This window comes from Aotus nancymaae, unplaced genomic scaffold (assembly GCF_030222135.1).
Source record: "Aotus nancymaae isolate 86718 unplaced genomic scaffold, 86718_ANA_hifiasm-v0.15.2.pri h1tg000051l, whole genome shotgun sequence".
Taxonomy (NCBI): Eukaryota; Metazoa; Chordata; class Mammalia; order Primates; family Aotidae; genus Aotus; species Aotus nancymaae.
Window position 1 is genome coordinate 22,016,928 of NW_026988465.1, and position 24,062 is coordinate 22,040,989.

The window sequence follows — 24,062 nt, forward strand, 5'->3', positions numbered from 1 at the left end:
ATCATAAAATTACGATGCTTAGTAAAACAAACCAGGCACAAAAGGACAAATATTGTATGATTCAACTTATATAAAATATCTAGAATACATGAATTTATATAGATAGAACATAGATTAGAGGTTAACAGAGAATGCAGAAGAGGGAAATTGGAAGTTATTGTTTAGTGGGTACAGAGTTTCTGTCTGGCGTGATAAGTAAACTTTAGACATAGTGGTAATCGTTGCACAAGATTCTAAATGTAATTAGTGCCACTGAATTATACACTTAAAATAGTTAAATGGCTACACACACACACACACACACATATGACTACAACTTTTTTAACATTTAAAAAAGTGATAGTGGAGGAGAATGGATTTGTGACAGAGTGGGTTTTCTCAAACCAAACATAAAATATATTGCAATTAATAAATATAACATAAATTCAACTATGTTAAAAATGAAGGGCTTCTGTTATTTAAAATACAACAAGAAAACAGGAGATTAAGAGGAATTAATCACTGCAGAATAATGTGATGTCCTGGAAATAGAGAATGTTTTCCTTCCTTGTGGGTTCAGATGGCCTCAATCCTGAAAATGGTGGTTTGGCCTGTGAAGGATGTATGTGTGCACAGTTAGCTCACCATTTGGACAATCAACAGAAGAATCTGGCATGCTTGGCTCATGCTGTGGTGCTTCCTGGATTTTCTTTAAGCTCCCACAAAGTGTACTCCAGGCTAAATGGCCCAGACTTGGAGAACTATCCTACTGAGAGGTGTGGCAGATCCCACCGAGAGTGAACCTACAGGAAGGGGCCAAGGCTTCCTGCAAGGTGCACGAAAATTGTCTGTAATTAAATAGTGGTTAGCCAGCCATGGTAGTTCATGCCTGTAATCCCAGCACTTTCAGAAGCTGAGGCAGGTGGATCACTTGAACCCAGGAGTTTGAGACCAGCCTAGGCAACATGGCAAAAGCCCATCACTAAAAAAAAAAAACAAAAAACAAAAAATAAAGTGGTGGTTAGGAGCACAGGACTCCAGAGTCAGACTCCTTGACTTCCCACTGCTAAAAGCTACAATAATGAACATGTTATTTAACTTCTATCTACTTCAGTTTCTTAATCTCTAAAATGAGTATCATGATAGTACCTATCTCACAGAGATTAGGTAAAGATTAAATTACTTAAGGTATTGAAAGCCCCTGGAAGTACTTGGCATGTAGAAAGCACTTAGTAAATAGTAGTTCTTAATATTAATGATCTATATGTTGGAAGGGAGACCTGAGGGGAAGAAAATCAAATTAGGACCAGGGTGTGCAATGAAGGGAATCCCTGTAAACAGCAGAATTCTTGGGTTATGAACAGCTCCAAATACACTGTTCTACACTAATTTTTCTGAATTATCTGTAACATTTCACTAAGCCTGAAATTACTGTACAGTCTAGTATAAGGTAGGGGTGTTATGAACTATAAAGGGTGAAGACAGTAAAGAAAAGTGAGGCCTGCCCCACAGAAACTCTGCCCTTGCCCCAGCAGTCTCCTTTCCATGGGGATGGCATCAGGGTTCCAAGAGAGAAGTGAGCAGGGCACAGGTTGGGGCCAGGAGCATGCAGAGGCACCCATGAGAGGCACTCAGATACTTAGGAGAAGGCTGCCGTGGTCCCAGATTTGCTGGAGAGCCCTGTTGGAAAAGGAAGGGATGGAGCAGGGAGCAGACACCTGGGTTACTTGGGAAACTTTTTCTTCAAATTTCTTCTGTATATCTACCTGCCTAGCCATGTGAGCTCACCAAGCACTTAGGAACAAAACCCAGTCCAGGATGAGTGTTCTGGTCTCCTCCTTCCAATAAAAAGTGATCACTGGCAGCTCCCACTTTCATGCCAGCTCACCAGTGAGATGCTGACCACCACCTGCAGAGGTCTGGCCTGGAGACCCTGTCTCAATGACAGATGAATAAATGCACTCTCACACCATAACAGTGATTTAAGTGGGCTAGGGATGGTCATCGGCTGCTTTCAGAGGGCGAACTGCAGCCAGTTGACCAAGACTACCTGTTTATCCACATATTTATTCCGTCAGATTTTACAACAAGGGTTCTAAGTTAACACACTTGGGGATAATTAACATGGTTAAAAGAATGGTTTTATGAATGATAAAACCTTTAGGTTGGGGGCCCAGAGTAAACATGATTAACAGGTAATACCCTTTTGATCTCCCTTTGAGAGGACCATCCAGCACAAAATTTACATGAATAAACAGAGTAGAGACAAAGGGATGTGGGGTAAACAGACTTAAACTGGGAAAGCCTTTTTCGTCTCTCTTTCCTATGCCAATGTAAATGAGGTGGCTGCCTTCAGCCATCCCAGTGAAACCTTTTGGCTTTCCAAAAGGTTTGAGATTACAATCTATAACTTTTGCTAATATTTTGCCAGCCACCCTGAGTGAATCTCAACACACCAGGAAGTCAGCCCCAGTGAGGGCGTGTGAGAACTATGGAAGGATTGGTGGTGTGGATTTCTTTTAAGATATTGCCCTTCACTCTCCTTCTCTACCCTCCCCCAACCCCCATTAGATTAGTGGTTTTTCTGTCAAATCATCATGTAGGACATTTGAAATGTCACAAAACAAAAGCAATTACCGGTACATTTTTGTTTCCAATTGCAGCTTTATTTCCACACACACACACACAATCTATGTTGAAGTTACAGAATTACCACAAATGCCACACACCATTCGGACTTAGCAGAAAGCCCACAAGAAAAGCACAGAATGAATGGACTCAGCTGCCCTGTCCCCCTGGTGATGGGACAAGGACAGGCAGAGTCACCTAAAGAGGAGCTGAGTCTTTGCGGGGAAAGGAAAGCCCAGGGTCAAGGGGAAACAACACAGACACTGCATGGGGGCTTTCGGGGAGGCAGGGATAGATCATGCCGGTGGAAGGAAGGCCCTAGCGCCCCTCCCCTTGCCCAAGAACAGCAAGCCATTTGTGAGTCTGTCCGCTGTGTCCCCAGCAGCAATGCACAGATACAATTCTAGCAGCAAGAGCACAGAAACGCAGTAAGAGCAAAAGGCAAAGCAGTCTGAGATTATGGGTTGATTTTCAGCCCAAGACACAAAGCCAGTTCAGACTTCTGAATTTTTCCATCCTTGTTCACATCGCAGTGACGCAAGAGAATCTCACGGAACTTATCAAGGTCCACCCCGCTGATGCTGGGCTGAGGGCGACAAAAGTAATATGTCAACAGGCAAGTCAATGGTGGTCCCACCCTTTAACACCCTCTGAGGCTCTCTAGACTTAGGGTGTGTCCTGCCTTGGAGGAGACTGGCCCTAGTAGTGAGAGAATGAGTCTATCGCCTCATCCCATGAAATATGCTGCCAAGGATAAGTTTTCTGCCAACAGCTTAATTTCTCAGCATGTCCCTTCAGGCCAAAAAAATGCTTACTTGCACATCACTTCCCTGCAGTTCTTATAGAAAGCCTGCCTTATTAGCAACCATGGTAAAGATACTTTGCTTCAAAGTAGTGAATCATGATCATAAATTTCTGCCTTGCTTCACTGATGAGAGAACATATATTTTGTTATCTCCCTGCAGGAGATTTTTGTGTCTCTGGTTAAAAAAAAAATATGGTTATACTGAATGTAAATTTAAAACATGTGGTTGAGCTAGGGATGTAAGATTTACTCCAAGGGATATGTTAGCTAGAAATGTGATACTTGTTAGCTAGGAAAAGTTTTTTACTTCAAGCTTAAAGGCCTGCAAAAGTGAGGAATGCTTGAACAAATTGATTCTTCATAGGTTATTTCATTTAAGCTTCACAACAATGCTGGGAAGCAAATAATGCCACCTCTTTTACAGATTAGGAAACAGAGGTGCAGAGAAAGCATTTTTGAGCCCAAGAACAGTACTGTCCCCAATAGTCAGACAACCTCCCTTGCCATGTGAGCTCGCCAAGCACATAGTCCTCTGACTATGGGAGACAATCCTCTAGTCCTCTGACTCCAACTGAGTGCTCACGGCAAAATTTTGTAACATTCTCATGGAGGAAAGGCTGGCCTAATGAAATTACATGAGCGGTGATGAATCCATGAATAAATGTCAACATGAAAGAGCCCATCCTTCAAGATGGATCTCAAATGGCTTACTGGCACTAAATTTAAAATGGATCCAAAGGACCCTTTTATGACTAGAGGTGACAGCTTACTCAAGTTCACTGAAAACTAACACCTTTTTCTTTTTGGGACTTTCAGAGCTCGCCTGAGCCAACCTATCAGAACTCACTTAAACTAACCAATCAGGTCTTAGCTCTATTGACCAATCAGAAGTCAGCTCCAACAACCAATTGGAACTAAGCAAGTCTGAATCCTTTATTTGCATAACAGAACTAACTGGCAACGTGGGTGGGCGCTGACTCTGTAAAAGTCAAAACCTCCTTTTGTTCTTTGCACCCTGGTTTACACTGAAAGGCGTGTCCTCCTTTCAGTGTAAACCTATTAATGAGAATAAAGGCTTTCCACCAAATTCCTTTTCAGAAAACTTTTGTTGACAAATCTAAATTTAAAGGTCAATGTCCAGAGAGAAAAAAAAAAATCAGTCAAATTTCCAAGCCCCTTGATTATTGCAGCAGTTTTACGAGTGAACAGAGAAGGCAGCGACCCCCAGGGTTCGGTTTCAGGGGTTCTGGGAAGCACTGCCCATTACCCAACCCTCCCCCAAGGTTTTCTCGCTTCCAAAACCAAAATCACTAAAAATACCGTCAGTAGGGAGGAAAAAAACTGTTCCTTAACTAACGAGCCACATTAATACTCCTTACTTTGCACTGTCCAATGGGGTAAATGACACCAAATCTATCCTTGATAGCAGGTTTTAAATAGGAGGAAGGAGAAAAGAGCAACAGATATTGGGAGCCAGATGTCAGAGCAGAAAAAATAAACAGCAGAGTAGCGCTGGTGTTCAGAGAGATCTCAGGAGCTGGAAGACTCTAGGACTGGAAGATAAACTTGATCAACTTCACTCTTCTGTGGAGAGTCCCCTGAATGATTAAACTCTGAGGCTACGATGTAACTCGGCCTTGTCAATAGGTCTGCTCTGTCAGTACCAGGCAAGTATACACGCGGCCCAGAGGTCCTGAAAACAGCAGGCTGCGTTCTGAGACCCCCTGCTGGGAGCTCATTTGTTGTCCTGCGCGATGTGGGGATGTGCGCTTTTCAGCGTCTTCAATGATGTTGCTAAAACTTTTCTCCACTAAACGGCCCCAGGATTCTTTTGGCAAATCCCACTATTAGAAAATACTCAAGTCGTAGTCATTTATACATTAGTGAATTAATTTCCCAATATATTTACCTCATTCAAACTATTGTTTGTTTTTGTTTTGTTTTTCTAATTAAAGAATAATGGGCTTTGTTTCCCGTGATAGTAATTATTTCCTTCGAGTGATAAGAAAATGTTTTTGGTGTGTGAATGTATGTGTGTTGGGGGATGTGGGAATGAATGTGGATGTATGTAAGGGAAGTTTCTTTGGACCTTTTGAGTCATGTTTTTAATGTTGGGCAACTCAATATGAGTCAGGAGACCTAAATGCCACAGCTCAAAAATGCACGTCACTGAAGACAAATCACCGGAAACCCTCAGAGCCTCAGTCTGAATAAGAATTTTCACAACAAGTCACTAATATAAGTGCAGAAAGGTTCCTGAGGTAAGCATATATTAATGCTTATCGTCACAACAACCCTCAGAGGTGGCATCTACTTTCATTAATTTACAGAGGAGTAAATTAAGCTCAGGGAAGTTAATTAACTTGCCCACCGTCACACAGCTGACACATGTCAGAACCAAGATACAAATCCAGGCAGGCAGGCCCCAGAGTGTATATTTTTTATCACTACACTGTATCATAACCTTTCATGTAAAAATGTAATTTTTTCCTCATTTATCTCATGGGACAGTGTGAGAGTGGATCTGAAATAAAATTGACTGAAAAATGCTGATCGGTCTCCCTTTAATCCTGGCAACAGGGGACCTTTGGGGCTGGCCTTCTCTTCCCACTTCTTGCCCATAGTCGGTGCTCAGTTCCATCTAGGAAATTAGTGAATGACTGTCCTCAAATGCAGCCTTCCTGTTTTTGTCATATACCCACCCTTTCCTGTTCATTCCAATTCTCTTAAAATAATTAAATTTCACGTCATATACCCACCCTTTCCTGTTCATTCCAATTCTCTTAAAATAATTAAATTTCGTGTCCAAGCCTTCTGTTAACCAGCACTCCCCAAATCTCTATCCTGGAGTCGTTATGACTCCAAGGCACTGCACCACATTCTGACTACTAGAGGAGGTGAACTAGAGTTTCACTGATGGTAAGTGCGTTTTATTGTAATCCACTTAAAACCATTCTCTCATACTTAATTAACCAGAACCTTATTCTCTAATCACGCAACATTGCAACATGTTTTCTGTCTCCAGCTTGCTATTTATTGGCCACGCTAGTGCTTGGAAACGAGGCGACAGGCAAAAGTTAAGACATTATTGCTTAAGATATCCATCCAGGTCTCTACCAACAAGCCTTGGCTTGTCTACAAATTATTACCTGACATTGCTTTGTAAAGCGAAAATAAGAAATTACATTGCTGTTCCTTTAGGATCTCTCTTTTTTTTTTTTTTTTTGTTTTGAGACGGAGTTTCGCTCGTTACCCAGGCTGGAGTGCAATGGCGCGATCTCGGCTCACCGCAACCTCCGCCTCCTGGGTTCAGGCAATTCTCCTGCCTCAGCCTCCTGAGTAGCTGGGATTACAGGCACGCGCCACCATGCCCAGCTAGTTTTTTTTTTTGTATTAGTAGAGACGGGGTTTCACCGTGTTGACCAGGATGGTCTCGATCTCTTGACCTCGTGATTCACCCGCCTCGGCCTCCCAAAGTGCTGGGATTACAGGCTTGAGCCACCGCGCCCGGCCTAGGATCTCTTTACTAGGCAAATGGAAATGTCTCTCAGACACTGGGAAGTCCCCTAGACAGTGGTGTACCCAGCAGTGCTTTAATTTGAGAAGCTCCAGGAAGAACCTTTTAAATCTGCCCCCTTTCTTCTCATCGCCAGGTTCCCACCACCCCAGACACTCCTTTGTTAGACATTCACTCTTTCGGATTACCCTGCCTTCTCCTTGCCACCTATCCTCTCTTTTAAAAGTTTTTCATCACCCAAGAGATGATGGCACATTAAGTTACTAACATAACAGTGTGAAAACATATACTATATATACCAGAGAGCTATCTTTCTTGATAGACAAAGCAAGGTCAGAATGAAGTCATCATCAACTTTCTGGGTAGGCAGTGAGGGGAAGAAAAGTCAGGTTGGAGGAAGGGACATTGAAGAAGGACACGGGAAAGCACACCTGCTCTTTCTTGAGGTGTCTGCTGTCACTTGACAATGGTTCCCAGGAATTTTAAAGCATGCAAACCACTTGACTCAGTCATTTTATTCCTGGGATGAGGTCAAACATAGAAAAAGATTTTTGCACAAGGATATTATTACATTAGTGTTTTGAATCACAGACATAGGAAACCATCTAAATTACTAGTAGGAGGGGAATGTTTAAGCAAATTATGACTTAACCACAGGTGAAATATTATGTGGTTACTGAATGACTCTTACTGTTATTCTGTAACAGACTATTTATAGTGTACCCTACATTATATATAATATACTATTATATTGTAATGTCTATTATTCACTATAATCTCAACTATATAAAAACATACATAGGAAATAAGTCAGTTCATAGTCAGTCTGTTAGAACATAGAGGCTATGCTTCTGTTTTTTTCTGGTTTCTGTTTTCTGATTTCTCTACGATACATGTATCATTTTTACAATTTAAAAGTGAAAAGAAACATTTATGCGAAGGACAAGCTCTTTAGAGAGGCACACGTTAGAAGCAGTCCTTTATTGAGTCTATCAATAACGTTAGGTATTGTCCCCTCTTGCCAACCTTCTTCCTGTCAATAGCAGAGAAAAAGCAAATGGGGTGTCCATTAAGGAAAACATAGAAATTTAGAGAGGCCTGTGGACAGGAACTCCCATCACTTCCAGGCAGACATCAGGTCACTTCTGGCAGCCAATTTATTTGGCTTCCAATGTTATTATTCACATTTCTACCTTCTCTTGAGAGATCTTGAATTTCTTGCCATTCTACTTTCTAGTTTAAGCTGTAGATTCTTGTGTTGACTTTTATGCTGCGCTGAGTGAGGCTGGGCAGGGTGGCTCAAGCCTGTAATCCCAGCACTTTGGGAGGCCAAGGTAGGCAGATCACTTGAGGTCAAGAATTTGAGACCAGCTTGGCCAACATGGTGAAATACCATCTCTACTAAAAAAATAAAAATTAGCTGGGTATGGTGACATGCACCTGTAATCCCAGCTACTCAGGAGGCTGAGGCAGGAGAATCACTTGAACCCAGGAGGTGGAGGTTGCAGTAAGTTGTATGCCAGCCTGGACAACAAAGTGAGATTCCATTTCAAAAAAAAAAAAAAAAACTTGTACAGAAATTATTGTGCATATAATTAACAATATTTTATTGACACTTAGAAATTTGCTATGAGGGTAAATGTTATGTTAAGAAACAAACAAAAAAGAAAACAAAACAAAAAGACCAAAAACAATGGGGGTGGACAGGGGATGGCTAGAGAAATGTTTGCGGGTGATAAATAAGTTTGTGTCATTGATCATGCCGATGGTTTCATGGGTGTACACTTACCTCCAAATGCATTAAATTGTATACATTAAGTATATACAGTGCTTTTTTAAAGTGTCAATCATATCTCAATACATTTGTTGGAAAAAAAGAAATCATGTTTATTCCTCAGGGACCTGCTATCTTATCGGATTGACAGAGGAAAGACTTGGGTGCCAGGGTGCCATTTTCAGAGCTTGGGGAATGAGGTGTTTTGATAACCAAATAATCTTGTCCATTTAAAGTCAACATATATATCATATATGATTGTCCAAGAATTAAAAGACTATAAAATAACTTACTTCAGAGTTATTACTGCAAATACCAAAAACCCTGACCCAAACTTGGAAACATGGGCCAGCTCCTTGCTGACCCCATGGTATATGCTCTCTGACAATTGCTTTTAAAATAAATTCCAGGTATTGACTTGTTTACTTATCCCATGGCCCTTTTTTATAAAATGAAAATAAACAAAAAAAGTCCCAGGACATACTCTGTTTGTAAAGCCAAGAAATGTGAAATTCAACTAATGGTCCTCCTTTGACTACAGCTTACAAATTACATGGTGAATATTTTTAAAGAAACCTAGAAGATAAAGAAAGATCCAGTACAGACTAGGAAAGACACGATAAAGGTATGCACCTTCAATTATCAGAGCAGAACATTAATAATGAACTCCTGTGGACATATGTTTAGGTCAACAAATCATCTGGAGAATCCCAATAAATTTCTTTTGAATTACTGACCACAGTCTGACTTGGTCCCTAGGAACCAGCTCTGTGTCAAACTGGCTGGTGCTGACACTGAGAGGTGCCTTTGTCCTGCCCCAGCACCTCCACAGAAACAGAGAGGCGAGGACAAAAGTGTTGGGATCTTTACCTTCCTGCAGAGATGATATAAATCCACTGAAGAATGGGGCTGATCTCTGCTTCCAACTAACCTTTTTTCATGCCCTAGAATTTTCTCCGTCTCATTTTTCTCTGAAAAAAAAGTCTTGTTTGCTACACTGTTGGTTTGGCTTTTACTTCCATCTCCTTCTACTGGCTTTTGGAAACCATTGCCAAACTCAGTGACAACTGAAAGGCAGAGTTATTAAAGATTAGTCAGATTACCCAGATTCAAAAATCATGATTTTTAAGAAGGGATCCGGCAAACTTACACTGGCTGTGGATATCTGGGCTTTCTCTTAGAAAAACCATATGGAAATAGCAATGATCATAGTCACCGAAGTTAAGAGAGCCTTATCACTTTCCAGATCAATATGTGACATAGCTAATATTTTTTGAGTTTTCAATAGTAATTTATTACTATGGTATTACTCAGTGAAGTAGCACAATATTAATTGCCTTATGCAGATTTTCCTTCCGTAATTTTCATGGCAACTTTATGGAAGTAGGATCTATGACAATTTCCATCTTCCAGATGAGGAAACTGAGGTCTAGATTTGCAAAATAACTTGCCCAGAGTCTCACTGGCAGGGTGGGATAAAATGATGCCTGGAACCCCAGGGGGTTAGCATAGAATCTGGATTCTTAGCTTGAGTTCTCGTCAGCTTCTTAACTTTTACTTGCCTTTATTTTTAGCATTTTTCTACAGTATGCAGAGATACTTTTAAAATCAGAAAAGGAAGCAAAAATTTTTGAGCTATGCATTATAAAATATGCCAGTTAATTGCCATCTGACATAATTATACCTATCTTTTAGAAGTTTTCTTTTGCATTGGCTTTTTTTACATTATTATTTTGGACAGGATTATCCAGTAGAATGACATAGCCATGCGTTGAGCTGTTGATTCCTTTTATGAAATTCTCTTTCAAATGCTAACTATTCTCAAGATCAAAAATGTACTCAAAGATTACAGCAGCTTTGTTCTAATAAAATAATAAAGACTATTACTTTTGGAAATCATTTGATATCCCAGAGACTGTGGTCAGTGTTCATGTTATTTCTAGTCATCACACAACCGTGGGAAGTAAATATCGTTATGTCCATTTAACAGATGACAAGACAAGTATCAGAGAGATTTAGTAACTTTTTTCCCAGAGAAAAACAGTTAATAATGGCTGATCTGGAATTAAAGCTCAGATCTGTCCGTCCAAAGCACTGTCTCCCATTTTACACTGCCTCGTCTATAAAACAAATTCCAATCAGTTCTTTTCATAGCGAGGGAAAAGAGAAAGAAGGGAAGAGAACCAAAATGAAGTTACCAAAGGATAGGAGCAGCAACCACCCCCCAACAAGGCAGCCCCTCTGGGAACAGCTGCTTCAAATTCTGTGCATCGGATGTATTGATTCAAGCAGAGCCTAATTCCTCCACGCAGCCCAGCTGCCTCCAGCAGCCTGGTGAAGATGTGGGATGCCACAAAACTGTTTTCAGCAACAAATGACACCTCTGATCTGAAAAAATCTGTTTCCCACAAGTTTGAGACTAAAGAAAAGGGGGAGCAAAGAAGGAAGAAGGGAGGTTGATTTGGTGAATGACTGATTGCTCACCCTGACTATGCATCCACACTCACAGCTGGGCTGTGAATGCAGGCCATGGAGGAGCAGAAGGCCAGACTCTCTTGGGGGGTTAGGTGCTGGAAGGTTCCAAAGCCCCCAGGCGCTACACTCAGGCAGTCACTGCCCCTGGCTCCAATGCATAGAAGCCAAGGCAGCTCTCAAAAACAGACTGACTGTCCCATTCATTCTCTCAAAAGCAAATTAAAACTCTAATTTGGCAAATTCTGCCCTGCAACTTTAATATCCTATTAAACTGAGATAATTGCTCAGTTTCTATTACAGAAGCCATTCTGGCATTAAATAGATGATGAGTAAAATGGGATTTTCCTCTAGCAATCAATATAAAAAGCAATACCACACCAGTACCCATCTATTATTCTGGCTGTGCAAATGCCTTTGAAATCTCCACAGGAGCAACAAGTGAACAAGGAAAAGAAGAGGCAAGAGATCCACTGGGATGGGAATAACAAAAGAAAGAAGTCACAGAAGACGTCTCATCAGCTGATGAGACATCAGAAAGGGTTTTATCCATCCCTGCTCTATCACAGTACACAAACTTCCTGGAGATTCATGCAAAAATTGTTATCTGGACATTTTTCAGCTGCAAGGCACCACAGTATTAATCAGATTTTCAAGGAAGTTTGAAATTCCACAAACAGTTCATAACTGCTACTCTAATTTTTTGCCATCTGGGCTGACCAGAACACAATAAAAAAAATCCCTAAGGATGTAAGACTACTAAACTTATTGTCTACAGAATCCTATGGAAAAAGAGGAATTGGAAATGATCTGCTTAACTGGATTATATAGCTGGTCGATACAGTTCACCAGGACCTCAAGAGAGGTTTTTTAAACATCATCTACCCTACATAAAAACAGCTGTGTGATATAACTATAATCTAAATTTTATCTAAACCCAACCTCAGCAACGTCTTAACCAATAAATAACCATCTTAGGCTAGGGATCAGAGAAGCCTCTGAGTAAAAATTAAAAATAAAATAGAAGTCTGAAAATAAGTTTTATTACATCAAGTTAAATTAAATGTTTTAGTTATTCTAATAACCAAGTCTAAGGAGGAAAAGGACTTTCTGTGACCAAAAAACAGAACAGAAAGATATTCAGTGGAACTGTGCACCTTTGGTAAAATAGCTGGCCTTAAAATGATGATAAAAAGATACCTGTATGATAGCTTCATGTAATTTAAACTACAATCTTAAGAAAGCAAGGGAGGTTTGTTGGGTTTCATAGCAATTCAAAGGTTATTAAAAAAACGACATCCCTAGATTTTATCTTTGACATTAACCTTCAGTCTCACTGATTCCCACAAATAAACAATGGAATCAATCAAATGACAACCCCAGTTCATAGTAAGAAGAACCTGCACGCACCTGGACAAGCTCCATCATGTCTTTGACAAACCCATCCACTTCTGGGCCTTCTAGGGCTCCCGTTTTACTCTGAAAAAGAAAAGATCCAATTGCCCAAATATCATTCTCTTAAGCCAAAAAGCAAAGGAATAAATTAGATGAATAATTTATTCTGTATTCCGTATCCGTTTTCTTGTGTGGCTGCAAACAGATTTAGAAGTGGCATGTTCCAGTTTCTGTTCTCCACGCAGGACATGAATGTTCCACATGAATTAAAATCACTCATTGGAAAAAGCTCTATATAACCAAATGAAAAGTCATACTTTTGAGCTCCTTGGTTTTTGCAGATTGCATTAGCATGCTATATGTTGACTTTATTTGCTTACCAGGTGCTAGGTTTCAGTTCAGATAGGTGTTAATTGTACATAATATTAATCCTTTGAGGTATAGGTTGAAACTTTTTTTATTTTGCCCTATTTGGCAATAATATGATGATTATTAAAATATTTATTTTAAATCCAGGGAGCTACACTGAATGAGCCTGTTAGAATTATCATTTGGTCTGTGCTTGAGACCCTTTATTTTTTTTTCTACCCATTTTATAACACTTGCAAACATGAACATCTGTAAAATACAATACATAATAACACGTTTCTTCTGTAAAGTTTCACTATAATAACTCATCTTCTCTCTTTGTGATTTCTCACTCCTGAGCCTTTAACATATCATTTTTAAGATTCCATTCCCTTTGTGTACTTACCAAACTCTAATATAGTACTTGCTATATGTCAGGTATTCTCATAAATGCTTTATAAACCTGAATTAATTTAACTCTCATAACATCCCCAGGAGGTAGGTATTATTATCCTTGTCACCCTAATTTTACAAATAAGGAAAACAAAGCACAGGGAAGCTAAGGAACCTGCCCAAGATCACATAGCTGATAAGCCATGATTCAAACCGACGTAAGCGGTCACAGAAGCCACAGGTTTAATCACCGCTATGCTACACTGCCTCTCCCAGGTGATACTGTTTTCTACTGAGAACATGACATATACTTATCTAGCATGATTAGTTTCAGGGAACCATCCTTATAACCTTTCCCAACTTTTTTTCTACTTTTCTGCTTTTCTTCCTTCTTACATCATACTATCATGTCCTTAGGAAATTCAATCTCTTGGCCATATTTTGTACTTATAATTTTTATCTTCTCCCCTCTTCATCAAATAATTGGTTCTACAAGAAAAATCATTTTTATGATAAATAGGTATGATTTTTCCTCTGTTTCTTTGGGTTGAAATATGGGGCAGGGGCGTTGTTTTTGTTTTTGTGCATGATATAATAAACGAACTCCTAGTTCTACGAGAAGGAGAAAACTTGGAGTTTGGGCCCTAGATGCCAAAAAAAAAAAGAGTCATTTTTTTCTTTTCTCAACCATATGTACTCCTGTGGCTATTTTTACTTTATTTTCAGAAGGTCTATAGAGAAGCTGAGAGTACCTTGACCTAGCAACACAAAGATGGGATTCGTATTCATCATGTAAGTTTAGGGTCTGTTGGGTAAGATGGCTCCACATAGGGGCTAAACCAGTTTCCTGCTCAAAGATGGCCAGCACAATATAAAGAAACACACTTACAACGTCATAGTGGGCAAAGATTTTCTCAAAGTCCCTTTTCCTTTCTTCACTAGAACAAGCCTGTGTAAGGAAAAAAACATTATGTCAATCCAGCAATGTGACAATTCAGATGTACAATCCCTCCAGGGTCCTGGGCAACTTTTGTCAACTTTGAGTCAATGACCTTTAAGATCCCTTGATTCCACGCTGAGCCTTGTCTGTTTCTAAATAAGTTAAAAAGTAGGGCAAATAGACGCCTTCCTTTCTTCTCTCCTGCTCAAATCCATAGAGAAACAGAAATGACATAAACCAATCTAGAAAATGTCACTACTTACATCCATTTTAAATTGGAGAAGGAAGTTTTCCTGAAGAGCCAGAATCCTAAATAGAAAAAAAAAAAATCCACATAAGGATTGTTCAATTCTCATTTATATAAAAACGTATAGCTCTGCTATGTGGAAAGTGCAGGCAATTTCCTGCAGAACGGAATAGGTACTTGAAAAACAAAAATTCATAAATCACAAAAACAAATTAATTGGAAAAATCTTATAGGGATTAGTAGTCACCATAGAAAGACTTTTAAAAGTTCGTCTTGGTGGAAAATGACACAGTCTGGGCTTCTGAAAATTCTCTCCTCCATAAAGCAATGAGAAAACTGGAAAAAATTCGTCAAAATAACTTTCTCAGAGCTCTGGAAAATAAAGTCTTACAGCAATCTGGGGAGTGCTTATTCTAAAAAAAAACAAAAAAAAAAACCTGAATCTTGATAACAATGACTATCATAGCATTTAACTTGCCCCAATGCATACACAGAGCCTGTTAGCAAAAGACAGGGAGACTTATTGGTTCCAGACATTTGAGAAAATCTCTGTCCCATTATGAACTGACCATTGAACTAACCTGGCAGAGACTTCAGTGGACACACCTGACAAAGAATACAGACTTTATAGAATTCATTCAGAAAAGTCACCAAACAAATAAACAACAACAAAAATCATCAATAAACCAGAAACATGACCTATAAGAAATACTAAAGGGAGTCCTTCAGGTGAAATTAAAGGACACTAGACAGTAACTTAAATCCACATGAAAAAATAAAGAGTGCCAGGAGCGGTAAATATATAACCAAATATAAAATATAGTATAAATGTATTTTTGGGTGTAATTTTTTTGCTCTTTGATTTAAATGACAATTTTATAAAACAATAACTAAAAATCTATGTTGCAGAGCACACAATACATAAAGATATAATTTTAACAACAGAAAGGAGGAGAAAGGCATTTGAACTATACAAAAGTAAAATTTGAGGTATAATATTGAAATTAGGTTGATATTAATCCACAATTTGATTTGCTTTAAATTAGGATGTTAATTGTAATCTAGCAGGCAACCACTAAGAAAATAACTCAAAAAAATAGCAAAAGAAATAATATAGGAATTAAATTAGTACACTAGAAAATGTCTGTTTAACATGCAGGAGGCAGTAATGGAAGGACAGAAACATTTTTAAAAAGCTTAAGACAAAGAGAAAACAAATAGCAAATATAAATTCTACCTTCTCAGTAATCACATTAAATATACACACATTAAATACTCCATTAAGCAGAGATTGGCAGAATAGAAAGAAGGAAAACTATCTCTTTATAAATGATACAATCTTGTATATAGAAAGTCCTAAGGAATCCAACAAGAAACTACTAGAGCTAATAAACACATCCAGCATGTTGGCACAATACAAGATGAATATAAAAAAATTCAATGTCATTTCCATACATTAACAATGGCCAGTCCAAAAGTGAAATTCAGAATACTATTCCTTTTATGACAGCATCAAAAATAATTAAATACGTAATAAATTTAACAGAAGAGGTTCAATCTGTAGACTGAAAACTATAAAACATTGTTGAAAGAAATTAAAAACCTAGTAGGTTAAAATTAAAATTTAAGAAATTAAAAACCTAGTAAAAAACCCTAAAAAAATGAAAAAAATCCCACGTTCATATATTGAAAGACTTAATATTTTTAAAGAGACAGTACTTCCCAAACTGATCTACAGATTCTAAACAATCCTCATCAAAATCTGAATTGGCTTTTTTGCAGAAATTGACAATCTGGTCCTAAAATTCACGTGAATATGCAAACGAACCAGGATAGCCAAAACAATATTGAAAAAGAGGAACAAAGTTGGAGGACTCACATTTTCTATTTCAAAATTTGCCTACAAATCTACAGAATCAAGATAGGGTGATACTGGCATAAGGACAGATATGTCGATAAATGGAATCGAGCTGAGAGTACAGAAATAAACCCATACATATGGTCAACTGATTTTCAGAAAGGGTGCCAAGACCACTCAGTAAGGAAAAATACTCAAGAAATGGTGTTGGGACAAGTAGATATCTACATGCAAAAGAAAGATATTGGACCCCCACCGTATACCATATTAAACAATTAACATGAAATGGATTTACATAAAACAGAAACTTTAGTTTGTATAACTCTTAGAAAGAAACATAGGGGTAAATCTCCATGAGTTTGGATTTTGGCAATGGATTCCTAGATATGACATCTAAAATACAAACAACCAAAAAGAATTAGACAAATTGGACTTCATGAGAATTTAAAACATTTGTGCTTCAAAGGACATCATCAAGAAAATGAAAACATGACTCTCAGAATGGAAAAAAGTTTTTGCTGAATATGTATCTGATAAGGGTCTAGTGCACAGAATATATATAGAACTCTTACAGTTCAAAAACAAAAGGACAAATCACTCAATTTTTTAAATGGGCAAAGGATTTGAATAGACATTTCTCCAAAGAAGATATACAAATGGCCAATAAACACATAAAAATATGTTCAGAATGCAAATCACAATGAGGTACTACTTCACACCAACTGGGATGAGTATGATTTTTAAAAAAGATGCAAACAATAACAAGTGCTGATTAGAATGTGGAGAAATTAAAATCCTGATACATGTTGGCGAGAATGTTAAGTGGTGCAGCCACTTTGGAAAACGGTTTGGCAGTTCCTCAGAAAATTAAACATAAAATTACTATATGAACCAAAAATTTCACTCCTTAATATATAACCAAGAGAATCACAAACATATATTTGCCCCAAAACATGTAGCAACATTATTCATAATCTCTAAAAAGTGAAAACAACTCAAATGAATATCAACTGATGAATGGACAAAATGTGGTATGTACATACAAAGGAATATTATTCAGCCATAAAAACGGATAAAGTTACAACATGGATGAACCTTGTAAACATTACTCCAAATAAAATAGCTAGACAGGAAAGGCACAAATTGTATGATTCCATCTAATGAAATGCTCAGAACAGGTAAGTGGATAGAGATAGAAAGTAGATTAGCAGTTGCCAGGGTCTTGTGGGAGGAGGAAGAGGGGAGTGACTGCTAATGGATACTGGGTATCCTTCAGGCACAATGAAATGTTCTAAAATTAGATACTCGTGATGATTAGACAACTTTATGAATATACTAAAATTTACCAAATTGTATACTTTAAAAGGTAAATTTTATGGTACATAAATTATATCTCAATTTTAAAATAATCTTGTTTTTGTTTTAGAAAGCAAAAATATCTGTCTCTTTTCTGTGTAATCATAATTATACTTTAATAGAATACAGATAATTTTGGTAGATTCAACATTAGATTCATGTTGTACTCATAGTCATGAGAACATATAGAAAACGTAGAAAAAATGTAATATAACTATGTGAAACTCTTTGCTCCTCTAAATGCTCAGAGTAGAGGGAATTAATTTGAGCCAATTAGAAGACAGAATATCCTGGAAGTCTGCAAGGAATACTGTTCTTACTATTTGCTGGCACCAGGCAGCCTAAATCATGTTGCCAGCCAGAGCACATATACTTGGGAGGTGCTTTTATGTAGAGGAATTGAGCTGCATTTCATAGCTGAAAGGAGAGAGAAAATTCCTATCCTCAAATGTTTTAAGATCTCTTTGTTGTTGTATTGGTTTCCTGCTGCTGCTGCGACATACTGCCACCAACATAGTGGCTTAAAGAAACCATAATTGGCAGTACTAGAAGCTGAAGTCTGAAGTCAATCTCACTGGGCAAAATTCGAGCTGTCGACAGGTTAAAATTAAAATTTAAGAAATTAAAAGAAATTTAAAACCTAGTAAAAAAACCTAAAAAAATGAAAAAAATCCCATGTTCCTACATTGAAAGACTTAATATTTTTAAAGAGACAGTACTTCCCAAACTGATCTACAGATCAGTTTCCTTCTGGAAACATTCCTTCTGGAGGCTCTCGGGGAGAATCCCTTCTTTTGCCTTTTTCAGATTCTAGAGGCCGCCTGCACTCTTTGGCCTCTTCTTCCACTTTAAAGCCAGCAACCAGCATTTTCATCTCTCTGTGACTCTGACCGTCTGCTTCCCTCTTCCATATTTAAATGCTCTTTGTTATTACATTGGAGCCCCATGTGGATAATCCAGAATAATTTCTATTTTAAAGTCTATTGATTAGCAAACTTAATTCTAATTAGATTTAAGTTTAATTCTAATTGATTCATTCTTGCCATGTATCATAAAATAGTCACCAGTTCTGGAAATTAGGACATGGACATCTTTTTTTTTTTTTTCTTTTTTGAGATGGAATCTCGCTTAGTCATCCAGGCCAGAGTACAGTGTTGTGATCTTGGTTCACTGCAACCTCTGCCTCCTGGGTTCAAATAATTCTCCTGCCTGAGCCTCCTGAAGAGCTGGGACTGCAGGTGTGCACCACCACACTCAGCTTTTTTTTTGTTTTGTTTTGTTTTTACTTTTAGTAGTGACTAGATTTCACTATGTTGGCCAGGCTGGTCTTGAACTCCTGACCTGAAGTGATGCACCCACGTCAGGCTCCCACAGTGCTGGGTTTACAAGTGTGAGCCATCACACCCAGCTTAGGATGTAAACATCTTTGTTCTGCTTACCACAGTTCTCATTTTCAAATTCCGTATCAAACTGGTTTTGAAATACACTTGCCCCCGATATCTATGGGTACTTCAGGACCAACTGTGGGACTTGAGCATCAGAGGATCTGGGTATCTGGTATCCAAGGAGGTCCTGGAACCAATCCCCAGAAGATACTGAGGGAAGACTGCACTATGCTAACTGTTTTGGCTGCCTTGCATCTCTGTTCAATGCTCCTGTCACTCCATCAATTCACAGCTACTCATTGAATCCTCCTAAGTACACAACTTCTCACCAGGTGAGAAGTTATTAAAGGGATTAAGGCATAGTCCCTGCCCTACCAGCAGGACCGTAGCAATCCCACAGCAACCCCGCCTCTACACAGTGTTTAGACATATGCAGGAGGCCCTGTTGGTTATCACAGTGATAGAGGGGGAACAACCAGTATATTGTACATAGCGCCAAGGATATTAGGTTTCTGGCACTGCACAGAAATTTCCACAGAATGAAGAATTGTCTTATGTCTCACTTGAATTTCAAATATCCAGGAGGGCAATGGTGTCTGTAAAATTCCCGCTTTTAATTATTTGTGCTTGGAAATGAATTCTTATTTGTATAAAAACTCAACGTATGCTTTTTTTCAATTCATGCTTAGAATTCTTTTTCTTTTTTTTTTTTTTTTGAGACGGAGTTTCGCTCTTGTAACCCAGGCTGGAGTGCAATGGCGTGATCTTGGCTCACCGCAACCTCCGCCTCCTGGGTTCAGGCAATTCTCCTGCCTCAGCCTCCCGAGTAGCTGGGATTACAGGCACGCGCCACTATGCCCAGCTAATTTTTTGTATTTTTAGTCGAGACGGGGTTTCACCATGTTGACCAGGATGGTCTCGATCTCTTGACCTCGTGATCCACCCGCCTCGGCCTCCCAAAGTGCTGGGATTACAGGCGTGAGCCACTGCGCCCGGCCCCGCTTAGAATTCTTTATCTGTCATTTCCGAGTTTCCAATTTGGTTAGGGACCAAAACAAAACAAAACAAAACAAAACAAAACAATTCAAGGTATGCATAATATACTACTTACATAAATTTTCCACATGGTCTATGAATTGTGTTGAGAGATGAATGTACTGTGTCTCATTTGGAACTCTGTCAAGACTTATTTATTATTTCATCTGAGTTACCAAAATGCCACAGTTACATCAGTCAGCATCTGAGCTGTACCATGTATGGTGATTCTACACAGGTGAAAGCATCTGACCACTGCAAGCACTTACACACTGAAATGTGCATTATTTCATAATTTACTGCTTTCCTTTATTTCTCCTTTATGTTACAGTCTGTGCATGAAGTTAGCTATTTTGGCGCTGTGTACATAGGTAGGTCATATTGCATATGGACGGTGAAGGCAGAGAGCAGCTGCTCTGAGCCCTTTCTTAACCCCATGGCACACAAGGCTCCTCATCTCTCACTACCTCTGAGACGTGCACAACTGAGTCAAGGCACAGGTGGATAGATGTTTTTGGTGGAGGGAACCATGAGATCACAAGCTTTTGTTTTCATCTTGTCATCTATTGAAGGAATCCTTTGGTCGCTTTGGGATTGGCTCTCTCACATAGCTCTCCAACCTCTACTTGAGAAGAGCCCTGCCTCCATTGACCAAGAGAACCAGGTGGGATCCAGGGAGCAGAGGCAAGAAGGCCAAGATCCCTTCTGCCCCAGGCCAGATGGAGAAACGCTTTGACCCTCTTCAGCTGCTCCCTCAGTGGCTCTTCTGTATTAATGTGGCCAAAATTAGAACACAGGTCCTTAAAAAGGTTGCCAAGGAGGACTCACAGACTGTCTCACAATTCCGAAGAGGCACAGATAGAAGGCCATGTGCTGTACTGGGCTCCACATCCTGGCCGTTAATGAGAAGATACTCTTCCCAGTGAGTCCCCTTTCACAGATATCAAAACCTGGCTGAGCTAGCTGCCAAGAAAGGAGACAGCTGGTGTGGGATTCCATGATTCTGGACTCAGGTTAATGTCAACTAAGAGACAAAACCACCATCTTCCTGTGACTTTGTCGAGTTACCTCCTCATCATTAAAAACCTGCCCTCAGTTGCTGGAATTCCTCTCTCCCAGCTAAACCTGCTGCAGTGCCTCAGCCTGTAACTGCTGCCGCGCTTACAGTTACCACTGAGCCCTGCTCTGGGCACCGCTATTATAGACGCTTCCTCTAACAGGCATATCTGTATATTCCAGATCCAATCATTTCAACTCTGACTATTTGCTCAGAATTTCTCTCTCTCTTTTTTTTTTTTTTGTAGATAACTCCATAGTGTTTGGAATCAGCTGGATTTCACAAAATATGCGGCCACACCAATCACATGTCACAACACCAGACTCACAGACAACGTTTTCATGGACACTGAGCCACCTCTGCTTTTATCCCGTCCTCCTCCACTTCTAGTCGTCAGGCACTTGGTGCCTCCCTGAGGATATGCCAACACTCCAAGACCACAGAGTGCTGCTGGACTCTGGCTCAGTAGTCCTGTGTCCTGAAATAACCGCTCGACATTCCTGGAGCCAATGATGGGATTTGGGACATTTTTGTCATGAAGTCACAATATGGGACTATAAATGTCTTGCCTTTGAGGGTAGGATCTTGCCATGACCCATTCATAAAATTTGTGAAAATGTTGTGCATTGTACATTTTGGAGAGAAGAGCTTTCATTATCTTCACAAAGGGATCTATCACCCTAAAAGATTCAGAATCACTCAGTTTATATGGTAAAATGTGCCTATTATTTTAGACTCCAGGCAAGACTTGATCTCTAGTCTCAAAAGGAAATATCTGTTGTCATCAGACCCCAAGGAAGGTATTTCTGAATGTATATATCATTTCCGTGTAACTCACCTGGCTAAGTCATTTAGATCCAACCGGCCATCTTTATTTCTGTCAAAAATCTTCATCTGAAATGCAGAAGGGAAAATGGTTGTACTTGTAACAGGAATTAATTCTGAAAGTTATTAAAGCACTTTTCTATTTGCTCTTCTGATGACATATTTGCCTAAATTGGCTGAAGAACCATTTGCCTGGGAGAAAATTAGTATTTGCCAAGAAGGAATTGCCTGTCAGTTTCTGCATTAGGATGAGTCATAGTAACCAAAGTCCTAAATGTCATTGGCTTAACACAACACAGGTTTATTTTTCACTCATGTTATGTGCGAATCAAGGGTTAGCTGGCAGCTCTGCTTCATGTTGTCTACACTCTGGCGACATGGAGTGACAAAGTAGTAACCATCTGGCCACATTCCTGATTGCTATGGCAGGAAAAAAGATTGATGAACAATTTACTAATTAAAATTTTATTGTCCAAAGCAGATCCCTGGCCACACCTACGTTCAAAGGGACAGAATAATACAATCCTACCATGTGCTTAAGGAGAAAACTAATTATTTGCAGGATAGCAGCAATGACTACCACAATCTCTGACAGGCAAAACAGGATTATTATAAAGATCATAAGCTTGAAATGTGGGTTCTTGCTTTGAGTCAAGGTTTTCTGAAAATTTTTTATAGCCCCCATGTAGCATATCAACCACCAACCACGAAGGGCCCATATCATATGGTACTCCCATAGGGTATAGGAAACATCTCATTTTTCCATGAAGGCAAAAGGTGTTGATGCTGAGGCTTTCCTTTCATATAGAGACTTAGCATTGTCCAAAGAAGCAGTTTACATTATTAGATCAGACTAAATTTAAATGAGCTAGAACTCAAAGTTAAAAATTTCTGCGCTAACCACAAATCAGGAAGACCAGATTGGTTTAGGCAAAATAGAAGAGATACATTTCTTTTCACATCTCAGTTGAAAAGTGAGTGCATTTTGTGACTTTACAACATTCTAATGCTACAGAATATCTCTAAACATATCCATATAAGGAGGCTGCACAGGGGGAAAAAAAGGGAGTGAGATAATCTGAAAATATATCCAACAGATTGTTGCTTTAAAAAATATATCAGTCCCCCATCCTTCTTCTCCAAATCCAGCTTACTTTTTATATTTAAAATGAATTTGAAAACCCATTCTCCCTACTTTGGCACCAAAAATGTGCATTACAAAATAAAACACAGGTTATATTTTTATACATTTGGACATATTATATATCCAATTATGTCCCTTAAGCATAAACACTATACAGTATCCCATAAAAAGTCTGATGGGGATATACTTTGCAAAAAGATGAGCCATGAGTTATTTTCTGTGACATCATCATTATGAGATGCTCTATTTTAATAGAAACCTAGATCAGCTTGAGCTTTAAGCAAGTAATAACTCACCATGAAAGACGTGGGGCTAACTCCGTTGCTGTGCAAACTTACCCCAAGAGAAAACAATCCTTTGCTCAAAATTGGCCTGGGGATAAACTAAATACCAGTGTGGTAAATTATGCTTCTACCTATCAGAAAATTGGCTATGGCACACATAAGAATGAGAATCAGGAAAAAAATCATTTGCCTAATTTTTCCATCTTTGAGTGTATACCCATGGAGATGAATGACAGGCATATTCGGCTGCATCTGCTTTTCTACTTTCCTGGGGCCTCTGTAGCTGTAAGTTCAAAGAGTAACAAGAAGGGAAGCTTGGAATATGCCTGTAGCACATTCCAAGACTAGAAATCAGATCTTGTGTGACGTTAAGACATTATGCTTCTTTGCAAGTACAATCTTTAGTGAATTCTGAATGCTTGGCATATTTGTTTCAGACATAATGGCTTCTTAATTTTTTAACTTAATCTGTATGAGGGCTCAATACTTTCTACGTTATTACATTTAATTATCACAACATTCTTATAAGGTAAAAAAAATCTGCATGTAACAACTAAGGAAACTGATATTTGGAAAGATCTAAGTAGGTTGTCTAAGAAGCAAGATTTTAATCTAAGCAT

The 24,062-nt window shown here is 38.9% G+C and overlaps 1 protein-coding gene and 1 long non-coding RNA gene across 2 annotated transcripts in view; one reads left to right on the forward strand and one right to left on the reverse strand.

The window, feature by feature from the left end:
- Positions 1-2,623: 2,623 nt before the first annotated feature.
- The window catches only part of SCGN (secretagogin, EF-hand calcium binding protein), a 48,046-nt gene continuing 26,607 nt past the window's right edge, over positions 2,624-24,062 (reverse strand). Inside the window, exons 7-11 of the mRNA XM_012458536.2 lie at positions 22,028-22,083; positions 14,515-14,560; positions 14,201-14,260; positions 12,586-12,654; positions 2,624-3,193 (exon numbers count right to left, since the gene is read on the reverse strand). Coding sequence (XP_012313959.2) covers positions 3,065-3,193; positions 12,586-12,654; positions 14,201-14,260; positions 14,515-14,560; positions 22,028-22,083 — 360 coding nt within the window. The 3' untranslated portion in view covers positions 2,624-3,064. The remainder of the gene's footprint in view (positions 3,194-12,585; positions 12,655-14,200; positions 14,261-14,514; positions 14,561-22,027; positions 22,084-24,062) is intronic.
- On the forward strand, positions 6,223-22,162 carry LOC105721476 (uncharacterized). Its single transcript, XR_001108337.2, has 2 exons — positions 6,223-6,331; positions 21,437-22,162. It is a non-coding gene; the product is annotated as an uncharacterized LOC105721476 (long non-coding RNA).